Source organism: Phycodurus eques, chromosome 11 (genome assembly GCF_024500275.1).
Source record: "Phycodurus eques isolate BA_2022a chromosome 11, UOR_Pequ_1.1, whole genome shotgun sequence".
Taxonomy (NCBI): domain Eukaryota; kingdom Metazoa; phylum Chordata; class Actinopteri; order Syngnathiformes; family Syngnathidae; genus Phycodurus; species Phycodurus eques.
In genome coordinates, this window is record NC_084535.1 from 3,592,594 (window position 1) to 3,610,316 (window position 17,723).

At 41.0% G+C, this 17,723-nt stretch overlaps 1 protein-coding gene across 1 annotated transcript; it reads left to right on the forward strand.

Annotated features, from left to right (window-relative positions):
• Window positions 1-537: 537 nt before the first annotated feature.
• Window positions 538-15,649, forward strand: LOC133409585 (actin-related protein 2-B). The gene is made up of 9 exons (XM_061689808.1): window positions 538-697; window positions 3,146-3,256; window positions 5,453-5,668; window positions 6,490-6,562; window positions 6,663-6,799; window positions 7,440-7,589; window positions 9,373-9,518; window positions 9,602-9,734; window positions 13,453-15,649. Exons 1-9 carry the CDS (start codon window positions 539-541, stop codon window positions 13,621-13,623), a joined length of 1,296 nt encoding a protein of 431 aa, XP_061545792.1. The 5' UTR covers window position 538; the 3' UTR covers window positions 13,624-15,649.
• The last annotated feature ends 2,074 nt before the right edge of the window (window positions 15,650-17,723 follow it).

Genomic DNA, 17,723 nt, shown 5'->3' on the forward strand with positions numbered 1-17,723 from the left:
CTGAAACAAAAATAATCTTGTTTTTCAGATAAAAGCAAAAGCATAAAACTAATTTCTGGACTGTGTTTTGGTTGGACATTTGGGGGTAAAAGCCACTGACATAAATTTTCAGGGGTAAACGGAGAGACAATTTGGAGGTTAACACAACCAAGGGAAATTTGATGCTAAAAGCAACCAAGGGAGGTTGGTACATTTTGTGCATAAAACGCAACCAAAGGACATTTTTGTGGTGAACACAACCCAGATACAGTTTGGGGACAATGCACCTAAGGCACATTTTTGGGGGTTGTGAAGTGGAAAATTATGAAAAATAGAAATTTGGAGACAACTGCAGTGCTTCCACATTTGTAACCCTTTCGAGCGTTGTAATTTGAGCAAATTTCACAGATAACTGTTTTTTTGTGATGTGAATTGTTATTGTATTTTTAAATTTACTTTTATTTTTTGATGAAAACAAAAGGGGAAAAAACTATACATTTGTTTCCTTCGACACACAAAAACATGAATATTGCGTACCAACACAGACACACACAACCGGATGAGCCCCCGTCCCTTCCGCCTCCTCTCGTCCGGGCTGGTGTGGCTTCCTTCCGGGCTTGCTGAAGAAAAGTTGCGGGGAGGTTCAGAGGCAACCGGGACTCTAGACAGAATGGACAGCCAAGGACGGAAAGTGGTGGTGTGTGACAACGGCACTGGGGTGAGTTTCGGACCTCGTCCCCATATTTAGTCGACCCGTCGCCATTTTAACCGCTTTGAGAGAATCAGGAAGTAGAGCCGCCGTGCTAACTGGGCGTGTGGCTAACCAGCTCGGCTAATTTTCATTCATCCAGACGTGACACGGAAACGACATTGAGAGACTTCGCTGTTATTTCCCCCCTATAAGTGAATACACCAATTCGGCTTTAGAAACACAATATCGACCGTCAATATGAAAGTATATCAAACAGGAGCGTGTAGTTATAACACCACTCGGACGACAGCGGATAGCCACCTAGCCTGCTTAGCTTTCCAGCTGTCTGTCTGCTGTTTTCCGACGGGCAACGGAGCCCTTTGAAGCGGTTTAACGTCACACAAACGTCCACACTTTACACGCTTAACCGCCCTAGCGCATATTTATTACTATTTTAAAAACGCTCCAATGCGATTTGTGATGACTATTAGTTTTTATCTCTCTTTTTGTTTTTTAGCAAGCTATAACCGTTGTTTGCTAGGCCGTGTCAGGTCAATTAAGGTTTAATCGTTTTTTCGTCCGCCGGTTTGGGATTTTGTTTTGCAAAAACTTCGGACTTAATATTTGGTTCTCCGAATTTTGTGTTCTAATGTGTTAAGAGTATTTTCTTGGACGTGACGATCATTTGTGCCGACAAACGCACCAGGAAGTGGTCGGCTTGCTAAATAAGAGATGATTTAAACACGCACAGCAGTCTCACCTGCACGTTAAATCGCTGTTTTTGCAATAATAATTCGGGAGATTCGTAGTTTTATTGTAATTAGAGGGTCAACAGCTTGCCAATTAGTATGTTGGCATGTGGTATGCATTACTGCGGTGTGCAGGAATGTCATCTCGTTGGCTTTTTTTTTTTTTTTTTGCAGAAGAGACTTCCTCTCCTACTGCTTGTCAGCATTAAAACGGGATGTTGCACAAAATAAGGCTAAAAAAGAAGTCCAATATAATATAGATTGTATCATTTGATCACATTTTTAGAAAATATGGGTCAAGAATTTCACCTTCACGTCTCAGGTTTTATATACATTTTCAGGTGTGGTTGCAAAGAAAGGAAAAGACAAAAATACAAAACAGGTTTTGCTTTAAACATCTTTTTAGAGCACAGCATTAGCCAATAGCTCACAATGTTTACAGAGATGCTTCTCCACATCCTGAAGTATCTGCATTATTATTCTGAGGTAATTACAAGTTGTATATATTTCTTACTTTTGTACTTAAGTAAATACATGAACCTTTATAACACACTTTTTATATCCAAAAGTCAAGCTGTATCTGTAATTAGCCAAAAGTTTGAGTTTGCCATGCATGCATCTCTCTGGTTAAGAGGTTTAAAAAATGTTTTGTGAAGGGAAAATTCTTGGTAAATTTTACATGGGATGCCCCCTATTAACACCATCCTTATGGACATTTTGCTCTGGTTTAGTTTTGAGGTGATATTAAAACACAAACAAAACAAAAAACCAACTTGTTTTTGTCCACACAAAAACATCTCTTTTTATCAATCCACTCCACATATAGAAAACGCAAATGACAAATATAGCTTTTTTTTGTTTTGTTTCTCCTTCGACAATTTCTTTTCATCCTGATACCAAGCGAACAAGCTCTGAAGCAGTTTTTTTCCCCCCTCTCCTGCATTAATTTGTATCAACTTCTGCAGAATATTTTTTTTCCCCTGTACAGGTTATGTGAAAATATGTGCTTCCTCTCGGAAAAGTCTCCCTTTTTAAATTTAAATGTATGTAAACATCCTTAATCAATCAAATTGTTTTACATGTTTAACAATTTAACATCAAGGTGACCTTGGCAAAATAGCTGCAGCTTGGAAGCACATGCCTCACATCAAAAGTGTCCAATGTGGGTAAATGACTGCTTTTGGAACATATGAATGTGCACCATGTGTTTGTAAAATTTCAAGGTGATTGACTCTGTGATTGAATTCCATCAGGGTCTTTTCTTGGCATAAAAAAACAAGTAAAAATGATTCTGGTCATTTTGTCTGTTTCGAAGTGGAAATTAAACTTGCGAGGGGGGAAAAAAATGCTGTCGACGGGTCGGAAAAGTCAATACAGTGATGAAATCACTACGTTGGAAACACTGAATGTGCTTTTGTAAACTACCTCCACTCTGGTCACAGCCATCTTGTTAGTGGAAGCAGTGTTTGCCAGCGGGGACACGCTAATAAAAAATAAAAAAAAAACAATCGTCCTGACAAACCAGTTCAAATTAATTGATGAAACAAATTTATTGTGCAGCGCAACTGGTACTTTTCAACAGATTAAAAATAAAGCCAAAGGAAAAAATCCAAACATGCTTTAGAAGGCTGGCTTTAATGTAGTAGTTGTATTGTAGTAATCAATGTCATATGTGCTTAGATGTCCTTACAAATTACTTTAACCCCCCCCCCTTGTTGTTTTATAGTTTGTCAAGTGCGGCTATGCTGGCTCCAACTTCCCAGAGCACATCTTTCCAGCACTGGTGGGCAGGCCCATCATCCGCTCCACGGCTAAAGTGGGAAACATTGAGATCAAGGTACGAAACTCTGGTCGTCACAAACACCTAGCTCTCTGTCCCAGGTCGTCAGATGAGCAGCGACTGATGAAAGCATTTCAGACATATTTAGACATCTGGAAGCTGTTTTAAATTGTGTAAAAATGTTTAATATGTCTCATTTAAAGCCGTCGTTTCCCCCCGCCCCCATGTGTGGTAAACACTTTTATTGAGTTTTCAGTCACCCCGCTCTTGCTGTTTGCAAATATTTGTTTTATTCCTACTGCGGTTTTATACACACAAACTTCCTCTTCCTCCCATGTGTTTCCCTTTTTGAAGTAGAATTCCCACAAGATGGTAAGTGCAAGACGGCGTGTGCCCCCTTGCATCATCTTGCCTGCCTGCCATGATGTGACCAACCACTTTCTTTGCCGTTTGTTGCTTTCTACTCACACTTTGAAGCCGTCGTTTTGACATCAGGGATGATGTGCTAAATGATTACTTGAAGTTGTGTTTGGAGTGAATGCCAGCTCGAGGTTACGCTGATGACCAAAATTAAAATACAGGAGCCTATTCCTGAAAAACTATATTTAATATTATTGTAAGCCATTTAAACATATAGAGTTTGAACAGTAACTGTGTGCTTAAATGAAGGAAACTAAAAAAGTAGTACTTAAATATTGATTCAATTAAAATGTATCACACACAAAAGTTGAATTAAATTTGAACCAAAATGTTTGAAAACACAGTTCTAAAGATTAAATGCAAATGTATTTCAAAGTAAAATACAACTGAACACTACTCTGCAAATATACTAAACTGAAAAAAAAAAAAGTTTAAACCGCAGAAACATTCTGCACAGTTTGAACATTTCTTTCAGAGATTCTTTTGTGTACCACTAAAATTAAGCTTTTGGCGAATCACTGATTCAGATGAACAAGTTGGTCTCAACATGCTCGCGAAAACACCAGTTCTTGCAAGCACCTGTATCTGACCAAATGTATGTACTATTTCAGGAGTGCTGAAAACAACCCCCCAAAATTCACTCAATAGGTGCCCCGTAACAGTTGGGAAAAAATGAACCCTAATCACCAGTTTCACCGATCCACACGAAATTTGGAAGCCATGTCTTTCAGAACAGCACGGATGAAAAAGTCTCAAGGATCATTGTCTGAAATTAAGGTATCCTAGACAGATGGCCAACACGAAAATGACAAGCGCTTTTTTTTTTTTTTATGTCTAGGCCATTTCCTTGACGATCAGGCAAATTTCCGTGTAATTTCATTTGAATGTTTAACAAATGTCTCTAAATGATCTGAACTGCTCTTTCCACACTTCATGTTGCCGTGGCTGAACATCCCAAAGATGACATCATGATGTCAATCTTTAGACTCCAAACTATTTGAACAAAAAAGTCAGCGATCTTAGTGCTAACATAATGAGAAAAGCCATAGACGGGCTATTGGAAATTAGCATTGGTGTTCCAGTAATTGTAAACCTTCAAACAACTGCTACTTAGAAACTATATGACTTAATTCCAGACAATCATACATCCACTACTCACAAAAAAGTGTGAAGACTCCTAACGGCAATTGATTAACAGTACCTCACCTTAAAACAGGATGTTCTCAGAGGGAAGTGGCCACTGAACTTTGAGAGTCATCAGCAGGTTGCAACAGATAAACTTGAAGAGTCACAGAAAGGCATACAAGTGGACGTCCTTGAACATTTTCATTGAGCTGACAGCTGTCGTGAGTTTTTCCGTGCATTCAAGGGTTGAGATTTGTAAACATGACTCATTAGTCTTGAGTGTAAATTTAGAAGAGGTGTAGAAGAGTTCTTCAACTTCCACACATTTTCCTTTCCCTTTTTTTCATATTTTTTCCCCCATGTTTATTTTTAATGTTTTTTTTTTATTGCCCACATGAAGAGATCGCAAAATCCAAATTTGAACTCATAAAACAGTTGCTAGTGTCATCGGTTTTGATGGTTCCAGACTCTTATGTTGAGACAGGGCTTAGTTGCTGCGCACAGCTCGCGGGCTGCGCTAAAAAAACTGTTTTGTGCATGCGGAGTGGTGGTGCATGCTGGGTAATGTTCAAAAGCAGACAATGTGACGGCCTACTTTGACTACAGATTTTAGTTCTGATCTGATACTCACATCTCGCCTGGTTGCTCCCAGATGAATTTGGACTAAATGTAGGTCTTCTCCCATGCCCCCCCCCCCCTTTTTTTTAGGATCTGATGGTGGGGGACGAGGCCAGCGAGCTGCGCTCCATGCTGGAGGTCAACTACCCCATGGAGAACGGCATCGTGCGTAACTGGGACGACATGAAGCACCTGTGGGACTACACTTTCGGGCCCGAGAAGCTCAACATCGACTCGCGCGACTGCAAGATCCTGCTCACCGAGCCCCCCATGAATCCCACCAAGAACCGGGAGAAGATCATAGAGGTAGGCAAAATCCCCTTTTGACACAGCATGGAAAAGTTGGCATTTTTTACATATTGTGGTTCTGTGAGTGCCAGCAGTATGGAACGGCAAGACAAAGACTTTTCGCTTTGTGAGGTATAATAATCCCCTGCATATTCATCAGCAGTCATAAATTCACCGGTCAGTTTATTTATTTAAATTTTTTTTGGGGGTGTGAACCTTACCTATCCCCAGCTAGTTTGTGAATAAGTCAAATTTGTTTGCGCTCTTTCTGAAATGTCCTAAGATGCCACAAGATTGCACCAAAGCCCCATCTAAAACAGTATGTATGTACATTGGCTTGTGCTCTAAGATGTGACAATAAAAATTTCAGGAAAAGCATACTAGAACCTCTGAACTTTATTTGGGGTTGGGACTTTAATGGAGGCATGGATGTGCTGACCCCCATTTAACATGAGTTTAAATATGATTGTTTAATTCTTAAAGGTTGCATATTTTGGCTATTTAGCCCTACATAGAGTGACTACTTAACATGGACTTAGTATAAACATGTCAATTTCATAAAAATCAATTTTAATCCAGAAATTGGCATTTAAGCAGGGTACTGTACATTGGCGTCAAATAACTACCTGTATGTTGAAATGATGTATCTCGACTGAGAAGAGACCAGTTTCAATTGTCGGGGGCGAGCTACGTTTAGTCCGGGTTGTTAGCGGAAGAAGTTACGAGAGAGTCTTTGAGAAAGCGGTTATTATCTGATTACGGAATGCCATGTAACTTAGCAAAACTGGTGACAGTAAATATCCGTAACATGCCTGATCCTTGTCTTGCGCCCCCTGCAGGTGATGTTTGAGACATACCAGTTTTCGGGCGTCTACATAGCCATTCAAGCCGTGCTCACACTTTACGCTCAAGGTAAGGACGGAGAACTCGGGGGGGGTTACCTAACACTGTTTGTTTTAATGAGCACGTCTGGCTTATTTTAACGAGCGCACCTTTTTGTGTGTGTTAACAGGCCTTCTGACTGGCGTGGTGGTGGATTCTGGCGACGGCGTGACGCACATCTGTCCCGTGTACGAAGGATTCAGCCTGCCCCACCTGACCAGACGTTTGGACATCGCGGGGCGGGACATCACCCGCTACCTCATCAAGGTCTCACCATCAGCATAGTAGTGTTTTATTTGCTCAACTGTGGATATATTGGGTTGTTTATGTGTAGTATAAAACTAAATTAAAAAGATTTATGTTGGCAAAATGAACAAAAAAGCTCTTCACAACATTAACATGGGCGTACACAACACTGGAGGGTCGACTGGAAAGCTGTTAAACATGCAGTCTTCACAAAATAAGAATCCTCTTTAATACTGCGGTAAGTCTCCAAATAAGACTTTACAGTGCTGCTGTTTTGGTTTGCAACAGCGTTCAAATGTGCTTGGCAGTTTACAATGTCAGTACGTGAACAAGTGTGTCTATGAACCAAGATGTTGCAGTTACGACTGTTTTTTTTTTTTTCTTCTTTCATTTGAGGGAGGACTTTGTGTTCTCAGTGGATAACCCATGCTGACTAATTGGGGCACAGCGTTTATTAGTGGGATGGCCAAAACTAACTGTTAACCGTAAAACTTAAAAGCATTAAAACTGGATGTGACTTTTCTTTTTTTGACCAGTGCTTACGGCGTTTGTATTTTCTGGAAAATTACCCGTATTTTCAACAGTAATTTTCCTTGACATTTTAGGCCAAAAATTGGACAGACTGCTCAGTATTTCTGCTCATCTTCTCCCACGGTCTTAGTTGCTGCTGCTGCGAGGCTACGCCTTCAACCACTCGGCCGACTTCGAGACGGTTCGTATGATGAAGGAGAAGCTGTGCTACGTGGGCTACAACATCGAGCAGGAGCAGAAGCTGGCGCTGGAGACCACCGTGTTGGTGGAGTCCTACACGGTGAGAGGTGTGGCCGTGGACACAGGTGGTCTTTCTGGTGGTTGACTGATTTGTTTGTTTGTTAGTGTGCATGCTGCCTTCCTGTGGACATTATCTGCAGTGGCGTGGAAGCTGTAGCCTTGGGCCTCCACAATGAAATGTCTCTTTCGCTGGAACCTCTTCATTTTCCCATGGGCCTTTTGTTCATGAATTTGAATTTTGGGGGTAATTTATGAGGACTAAACGAAGACCACTTGGGGGTACTTTAAAGAGGTCCAGGAATCTATGGGGCTTTGGTATGCAGCACTGCCGTTTTGAAAGTACTACCCCCATAGCAGCGGCTTCTTTTGGCACTGATAAATTACCCCAGAACAACAATCTCCTCATTCCTTGACCTTCATTCTCAGGAGAATTCTCGCCACCAAAACATGCATAGTTACTGCAGAAGTTCTAGAGTAAAGTAACTCCAGTTGTATAAAAGGATCTTCTTTTGCCAGCATTTTAGTTCATGGCTAATGGAATTTCGAGCGGTCTAGGAACCTTTAGTGCTTTGGTCTGCAGCGCTTGAAGCATCTGAAGCAGGTTCTTTTTTTTTTTTCCTGACCTGGATCACTCAACCTTTTGACCCCCGTGCATTGCCAATGCGCTAGCTAACATGTCCTTTGTTCACAAACAGCTGCTTGATGCCACAAAATTAGCCACTGAATGCACAACGGCCCAAATGTACAAAAACACTCACATTTGGTTTCATATTTATATCAGATGCTTCAGAACATCGCCACAAAATGGTCACGAAATATAAACATAAAGTGCGACAGAGACTTTCTCTTCGTAAAAACTTGCTTTTAATCAATTCAAGTTAAAATATTTTTTCAAGCATTTGAGATAAAATAGTCTAGGACATTTAAAAAAAGGGAAAATTTGTAATTTGTTCAACAAACGCAGCTGTTTTTTTTTTTTTTTATCGTTAGACAAGCATATTTGTAGCCTGGTGGTGTTTACTCTTTGGATGACAAATGGCCCCTTTGCTTAAAAGCACGGCTTTATATAACAAGCATGTAGTCTTAATTAATGGACTTTGTTGCGGGGGCCGCTTTAAAGTTGGGATGCAAACATCTGGTGGTCGGCGCGGCCATGCTCGCTCGCCAGCCTTGCTTTTCTTTCCGATGTTCTTTTATTTTTTTCCTCCAGAACCACGGAATCCAAACGCATGCCTTGGCGAGCTCATGTTGTGTCTCTGAGCTCACTGTGACCGGGTGTGTGTATGTGTGTTTGGCTCCCCTCGAAACAAGGAGGGCAATGTGAGCGTGGCCCGTGGAGCCCGTGGACATCATTTCCTGCGCAGCCACTTTTGCAGCGGTGGCGGCTTCCTCTCGCTGCCCCCGTGGCTCAATGAAGCCTTTTTATAGACACACACGCGCGCACACACACTTGTACAGGCACAGGTTGTGTTTCTGGTTCAACCTTATAGTTCAACCCAAGATTTTCAGCAAAAATATGCAGGATGAATTTTGGAAATCCAGCTGTTGGCACACATCGCTAGACCTCATGTCAGCCAGCATCAAAGGATTAACTGTACTGTGTGTGTTCTCATGTATGACAGACAATGTGTTCTCGTGTGTGGGTGTGAGTGAGAAGGTTGTATTTGAAGGGGACTTGTTAGTTCCTTTTACACTTGTATGAGTGTTAAAAAAATGTGCCTGAGTTACTAAAGCTTTTCAGTTTCTTTCAGCTGTGTGATTCAATTCTTCCCTGCTTTCTTTCCTTTCCTTTCATATCCGTCCGTCCTCCCACGCGTCTGCAGCTGCCAGACGGCCGCGTGATCAAGGTGGGCGGCGAGCGCTTCGAGGCGCCCGAGGCCCTCTTCCAGCCGCACCTCATCAACGTGGAGGGCGTGGGCGTGGCCGAGCTGCTCTTCAACACCATACAGGCGGCAGACATCGACACCAGGTGAGCGCCCCGGCCGGCCGTGACTGAGAAAACGGCGCTCCCGTATATGATGTGAACATTTAAAAAAAAGTCTTCCTCTCCAGGCCTGAGTTTTACAAACACATCGTGCTGTCGGGGGGGTCCACCATGTACCCGGGGCTGCCATCGCGACTGGAGAGGGAGCTGAAGCAGCTGTACCTGGAGCGCGTGCTCAAGGGGGATGTGGACAAGCTATCGGTGAGAAACTCATTTGCGGTTACACTCCAATAACGATTTGAGAATTAAGTCAATCCTTACTATTTGCGGGGGTTAGGGACTAATAAAAATTACCTGTTTTTATAGTTTAAAACCTAAATATAAGAAAATAAGTAATAATAATAATTAAATGTATGTAGTGACATTTTCCCCATTTATCACGCACACCTTTCACCCTGTTGTTCCCCTCCAGGGCACGTTCAACTGGTACAGTGCATTGCTCTGCCACCAGGTGGTGCCATTAGCACTGTGGCTAATTTGCTGTTTGTTTGTTTATTTATTTATTTTAATCCACTTATTTAGTAGCGGTCAAGTTGACCCATTTTTTGTTAGCAAAATATGTATTTATATTGTTTATTATATTAGCTGACATTGTTGTATTGACACAAGGGGCTTAAAGAGGGGCAGACTCTTCTGAGGATTAAAAATGCAGCGGGTCAATTTGACCCATGAGCATTTTAACTAAATAAATATAACAGGATTGGGAACGCTCTGCATCAGTGACCCCCTTGGAGACAACATTGTTGTCTTCATAACCCATGGGGTCTTTAACCCTCTGGTTATATTACGGGTCAAGTTGACCCGTGTTAATATTTTAAAATATTAGAAACTTATTTTTCCAGCCTCGTTCTTCTTTTTATTGTTTATTTTTTTAATTTACATGTTGTAATAAATATATTGACCTTGCATTGACACTATAGGCACTTTTTTTTTTAGATGGGTGACCACACAGCGGGCCTCATTGACCCTGAAATATTTTTGTTGCAACAAAGAAACAAACAAGGAGGGTTGACAAAATCATTGTCTCTCTATATATATATATATATATATATATATATATATATATTAAAGACCTTAGGAGTCATTCATCCTGCTGTTGATTGTTAATCAGGCACAGCAATAATGTCCCTGGGTCAATTTGACCCAGTTCCTGTTTGATGACAGAGAGGGGGGGGGGGGTAGCCCGATAAAGATTGTTGTACAATATCTTAAATGAACTAATTATAAGATGCGTTGTACATATTGAAGTTTTATACCTAAAAAGAATCCTTTTCAGATATGTCAATTTGACCCACAACAACAGGGTTTACGAAAAAGGAGTGGGTCTTTCTGGTGATACAAATGTTGTTTTATAGTCAACGCTAGCAATGTCTACGTCAGTAATGTTCAACAGTACACAATCACAATTGGTATGTAAAAATACTTCAACCACTGTTCATGTTAACATTGGTAAAAGACTTACCATATTTTCACGACCATAGGGCGCACCGTATTAAAAGGTGCAGTCTCAGTTACGGGGTCTATTTCTGTATTTAACGCATACATAAGGCGCACCGTATTATTGGGCGCAGGCATGTTGTAAAAGATAAGCTAGCTTAAAAAATACGGTAGGATGCATGCACGCTAAAACAATGTTTTTAAAAAGGCAGCGGGAGCAAAACTGAGTTCGGTTGTACTTTAATGAAGTATTTAACAATGTACTCACGTTATTGTTTTGATCAATCCTCATCCACAAATCCATCAAATTCCTCATCTTCTGTATATCCGAAATGAACAGCTGCCCAAGTTCTCCAACAAACACGCCGGGTTCCCTCTCGTCATTATCAGAGTCAGTCTCGTTGCTGGGGGGCTGTTCAGCAATGATGCCGGCTTTCGCGAAAGCTCGGACAACAGTCAAAGCAGATACCTTAGCCCAAGCATCCATAATCCATTCACATATGGTGGCGTAACTCGCCCGGTGTTGCCTCCCAGTCATAGTTGCAGTTGTTTTTTCACAGCGGCTGTGAGATGATTAAAAAAAAAATAATAATAATCACCATAGGTGGCAGTTTCTCTCCATTACCATGGCAACCAAACACAGCAGTAAAAGCTGATTTCTCGTGCCCCATTGTGCGTATTGCTACCGTGGTGGTCCCTTCTTCTCTACAGTGTGGTTCACCGGGATGTTGAAAGTGAGTGGCACCTCGTCCATGTTGGCGATGTGGTTGGACTGGATGTGTTTGTCGCCAATCTTTTTACTGCAGTAGGAGTGGAAGATGGCCAGCTTTTTCTTGTAATCCGCCGGACGTTGCTGCGTCACGGTAGTCCTTGCCCCCGGATGGATAGATGGCGCCGTTTCATAAAACGAAAGCACCAAGACTGACCTCCTTGAAAATGTTAGATTTTCATTTCTTCTGCAAGCCTTATTGCCCTTATTGTCGATTGGTGACTGTAGAGACGCTTCTCCCGGCTGTTCTTTGCTCATTAATCCACATTATAAGGCGCCCCGTCCATTTTGGAGAAAATTTAAGACTTTTAAGTGCATCCTTATGGTCGTGAAAATACGGTAAACGTAATGACGGCGACAGACAATGTTTTGCAAACCTGACAAACAAACTTGTCATGCAAGTGTTAAAAAGATTTTTACAACTTGAAAAGAAATTGTCATGCCAAAGAAAAAGCAGGAGTTAAAAACAGTAATCATGCAGTCTTAGCTTTATTGAAAAAAGTAAAATGCTCGGCATAAAATAATAATAATAAATAAATTTTAAAATAGTCTTAACGTAGAAACAAAACAGTCTTAATGTCAATTTGGTGTCGGCGGAAAAAAAAATAACTAACCACTGTTAGTGTTAAGTAAAACAAAAACGTCATATTTTAACATCACACTTCAGCCAAAAAAACATGTTAAGAGTAATGCCGAAAAAGCAAAACCACATAGCGTCACTGCTCGCTGAAGTGAGTTTTTTGTGAAATTTTATGCTCATGTATTGCTAAGTGTAGTAATCATGTGTATCATCACTTGTTTTCAATGTTAACGTAGACTTGTCGTTTTTTCATGTTTTATAGTAAGGTTGCAGCTACTGAATATTTTTAGAATTGAATATTCTACCAATTATCCATCCCATCAATTGATCGAGTCATGAGATAAAAGTAGATTTTGCATTATTAAACAATATCATCAATACAAAATGTGGTTGCAAGGTGCCGGTATTATTTTTGTCCACTCGGAGTCACCATCCTCGCGTTCTCCGCTGTAGTATCTGTGACTTTGAACGTGTGGGGCTTTAAAAGACGGGACCTTGCCTGGTGGGTGACACGCGTGCGTCTGCGAAGGAGTGAGTCGTTGGGTGTCGTTAGCTCAGGTTAGCCAATCTGCGTGCCTCAACGTCACTTGTGGCCATAGCAGCTTGTTACTGTGTTTATGGGTTCATTTTGTTACTGGTTGTTTGATAGAGCGATTAAAAGTGCACCGGAAGCGTTTATCCTTGACAACTTCTGGGGGCGTTACAAACGATTTTAACAAGTGGTGGTAGGCCATATTAAATTAGCTATCATTGATATGTTACCTTTTGTGTGTTGGTGATCGAAGATGACCTATTGTGGTACACGTTGCACTCTTCCTTGTAAAATGTGAAACGATCCCAATTTTGGACATTGTCTTTTACGGACTCTTTCCTCCTGGCTTGCCGCCATCACACCAACATATATCTACTCTGTTGTAACAGTAGTAGTAGGAGTCTGTGTGGAAAATGCTAGCAACCAAAGATGGATCGGTTCTAATCCCACTGATGTTTTGTGCTGTTTTTCGATATTCCTAAAAATGACATCAGAATTCTGAATTGTTAAATCGTGCGTCCACCCGACCCGTCTCCTCTGACGTGGACGCTTGTAAACCAGGAATTGTTTTTGATGTTCACTTTGTCTTGTTTTTAAATAGAAATTCAAGATCCGCATCGAGGACCCACCCAGGCGAAAGCACATGGTGTTCCTGGGCGGGGCGGTACTGGCCGACATCATGAAGGACAAGGACAACTTCTGGCTCACCCGTGAGGAGTACCAAGAGAAGGGGGTGCGCGTTCTGCAAAAGCTGGGTGTCACCGTCAGATAAAAACACACGCATAAAAACACACACATGAAAACACAAAAACAAAAATCTATTTATCCTTATCCTCTTTCCACCGTCACCTCTCCTCTTTCCCGCCATCACCTCTCCTATTTCCTCCTTCACCTCTCCTGGCAAACGGTTCCATCTTTTTGCACAATTCCCATATCGTTTGAAAAGAAGAAGAAAAAGTCGGTGTTGCCGCAATGGCAGAGAAAGTCGGGGACGTCTTGAAGGGAAGCCTTACAAGCTTTTTGATATCACAATCAGGGTCCACAAAGTTTTTTTGTTTTTTTTTCCCTCCCTGCGACTAATCACATTTTTATAAGCGACTTTTTTTTTTTTTTTTTTCCCCAGGGAGAGGGATAACTTATTCCCCCCCCTCGCCTTCGTTGCAGTGCACTACTACCATTGTAATTGGAGTGTAACCGTGGTAACAGACGTTTGGTTATAAGTTAAGCTCCTTTCAAAGCAGGGTTTCCCCCAAATTTGGGTCCTTTTATAGGAATGACGACGATCCCTGAATTTGTACGCAGGTCGGAATGCACCGCATTCTTACTGCAACGCTATCGCACTCGTCGTCATCCCATTAAATATTTGTATGCAACAATTCTAGACCATAAATATAAATCAAATGAAAAACTGAAAGCGGTGTTGTTCGATTAGTTCATTGCGCAGCCATTCGTAACCTTGCCACGTCGTATACCAAGAACCCCGTGTAATTTATAGTTTTACGGGTAATTTAGCTATAAATTCAACAATCTGATTTTGACCATTTACGGTGGCCCTGAAATGTGAAGTTTGGAGGTTACGAATGGCTGTGGATGGAATAAGCTAGTAGAAAACAACAGAATTTGACAAAACCCAAATTTGTCGGCATGTACTGTAGTCTCTTTGCTAAGCTACGCTAATGTAAAAGTAAAGTTGTGATTGCAGTAAATATTTGTACGTAAACCCCTTGTCGACCATAAAAGTAAAACTGGCAAATGAAAAATTATAAGTAACGGATTCTTACACCGGTGTGCTAACGAGTTTCTTACGTGTCGTTTGAAACATTGTAACTCGGTACAGTCGTCAACAGAGGTCCCTGTGTACATTTTCGTGAGCTGGCCTAGGTTGCAAAATGTCCTTAAACAAATGTCTGCCATTAAAACTTGCATCATGTCAAAGTCAGAACATAAGCAGAGCTGCGGTGTTGTTGGATGCACAGGCTAGCCACGTAACTACTACAGAGGGTCCTTCGTTTTCATAACCCAAATTTTTACGCGAACCAGAACGCACCATAGTCTGTTGCTAAGCTACACTAGTGCTGAAGTTAGGTCGTAATGAACGAAATAAAAAAAACAGCAAGTACGGTGGTAACTGAATATCACAAATAATTTTTATGCCACTGTGTTAACTAGTTCATTCCGTGCCGTTTGAAACCTTTGTCAGGACAGGTTGTAAAGCAAGGAGCGCCTGTATCGTGTTTACGAATTTACAAAAAAAAAGAAGCTTTAATTGGTGTGGCTACTACACGAAAATTTACGACCCAAAGAAAAATGTTCAAATTTGGGAAACCCTGTCTTGAAGGAGCACACACCCAAAAAAAAAGAAGACGAAAAATAAGGTTTCTATGATTTATTTGTGTGATGGTACTTACCAGCGTGAGGGGGTGTTTAATCTGCCTAAGTGTTGATAAAAAAGGCCTGGTGTTGTGTATTTACTCAAAAGGCAGCAAATCACGGAAAGTTGAAATGGAAAATGCTGTTTTTTTGAGAATTTGTATTTTCTTCGGGTCCCCCCGGCATGCTCAATACTGGAGGCACTTCACCTTGTTTTTTTTTGGGGGGGGGGGGTGATTGATTTTTGGATTGTATATTTTTCTTTTCCTCCTTTTCCATGGATGTCTTATCCAGTGCCAAGTGCAGTTCGTTTTATTGTACGTCTCTGCTCTCTTTTTATTTTTTTGTCGCCACCATTTTGTTTTGACTGTTGTTCATAGCATAACTGGCTAACGCTGATTTAAATAAAGAAAAGTGATTTATAAGGACGCCTGCCTCGCTTATTATTAGTACTCGTGAGTTTGACTCATTATCCATGTGTAGCAGTCACAAGCCAAAATATTACATATTAGACCCCCTTGTTTCTTCAGTTTCTTGTTCATTTTTAATACTTGGTACAACTAACGGTACATTTGTTTGGGCAAATGTAATGATGACAACAAAAAATAGCTTGCAAGAGTTTAATTTAAGAGCTGACATCTAGCCATTTTCCCTGTTGTTTTTTTGAAAAACAATCACTGTGAGCAATTAAGCTTAAGCATGTAAAATAAGACAAATTATTACGGAATCAGCTATATTTTGTAGTATTCGTTGTATTTTTCAGGTAATATACTTTTAGTGGTACCAGTCATTAAAATGAAGAAATTGAAAAAAACAGGGTGGTCTAATAATTTTTTCCATGACTGGATCTATCTACTGTATCTCGTTCCATCCATCTCTCTATCGTTCAACTCACCCATCTATTCATCTTTCGTCCCAGCTTTCATCCATCCATCCTTCATAGTTCCATCTGTCAATCATCCATCTATCCCGTCTTCCATCCTTTGCTCATCAATTTATTCACTGTATTGTTCCAGCTGTCATTTCATTTGTCCATCCATCAATTGCATCTATCGTTCCATCCATCTACCACATCTCTTCTTCATCCATCATGCCTATTCCCTTCATCGTTCGTTCATTCATTCATTCGTCTATACCTGTCGTTCCATCCATCGTTCATCCATTCCCTCTATTGTTCCATGTATCCTTCATCCATCTAGCCCACCTATTGTATCATCCATTTATACATCTCTCCTTCCATGTATCATTCTATCCATCCTTCATCTATCATCCATCTATGCATGCATCTGTTTATCTATCCATGTTTCCATTCATCTGTTTATCTATCTGCCCAGCTATCTGTGTATCCATCTATCTCTTGCTAGACATTTGAAGTAAACAGGAGGAGGAGGAAGTGGAAGAGTGGCGCCAGCAGAGGAAGAAGGGTGTCTTTTCCTTGCCTGAAATAAAATAAAAAAAGAAGAAATCCTTCTCCGACCTTGGTTCCATTTTAATCCCTCCACTCCTGCCACCACTTCCCCGACGGCCCTGACCTTTTACCTCCGGTTTGAAGTTTTCCTCTCCTCGCAGACAGGAAACGAGAGGTCATTTGGCACCGGAACCGCAACAGGAGCACAAAAAGTAAATTGTGGGTGTTTCAAACAAGCTGGGAAGTGTTCCTCGTTTAAGTGCAACCGGAGCAAAGAGAAGAAACACTTTCATTTAAAAAAAAAAAACAAAAAAAAAACTGCAATTTGTGTTGCAAAAGCTCATGACACGCTCCATAAACCTCGGGAACAAGCCACTCAAGACTCTCGTCTTCTTTTTGGAGAGCTCAAATATTTGGTTTTTATGACAAACTGCCTTCAAGGAGACACAGGCTTTTATTTTATTTTTTTTTTAAAACAGCAAGACTCAAAACTTTAAATGATAAAAACATATTTTAGCTAATAAAATTTAAAACATTCTGATCAAATAGTCTTCTAGTTCCTGCTGAGGTGACTTAAGGTCTAGCGAGCATAATGGCAATCACGTGATTACCTCTTGACAGAAAGCACCAGTTAAAAAAAAAAAACACGCACAGAGCATACAATCTTTTTTTGTAGAAGGGCCAACAATGTAAAAAAAACAACTGATGGTAACAATGTAAATTTATGGACAAAAAATAATTTAACTTTTTCCCCGGAGAGCTATTAAATAGGAGTGACGCCATGATAACTTTTTTATATATCCACCACGCCAACAACAACAATGTTTGATGATAATAAACTTCATCCATCCATTTTCTGAGCCGCTTCTCCTCACTCGGGTCGCGGGCGTGCTGGAGTTTATCCCAGCTATCATCGGGCAGGAGGCGGGGTACACCCTGAACTGGTTGCCAGCCAATCGCAGGGCACATACAAAAAAACAACATTCGCACTCAAAATTCACACCTGCGGGCAATTTAGAGTCCCCACTTCATGCATGTTTTTGGTATGCGGGAGGAAACCGGAGTGCCCGGAGAAAACCCACGCAGGCACGGGG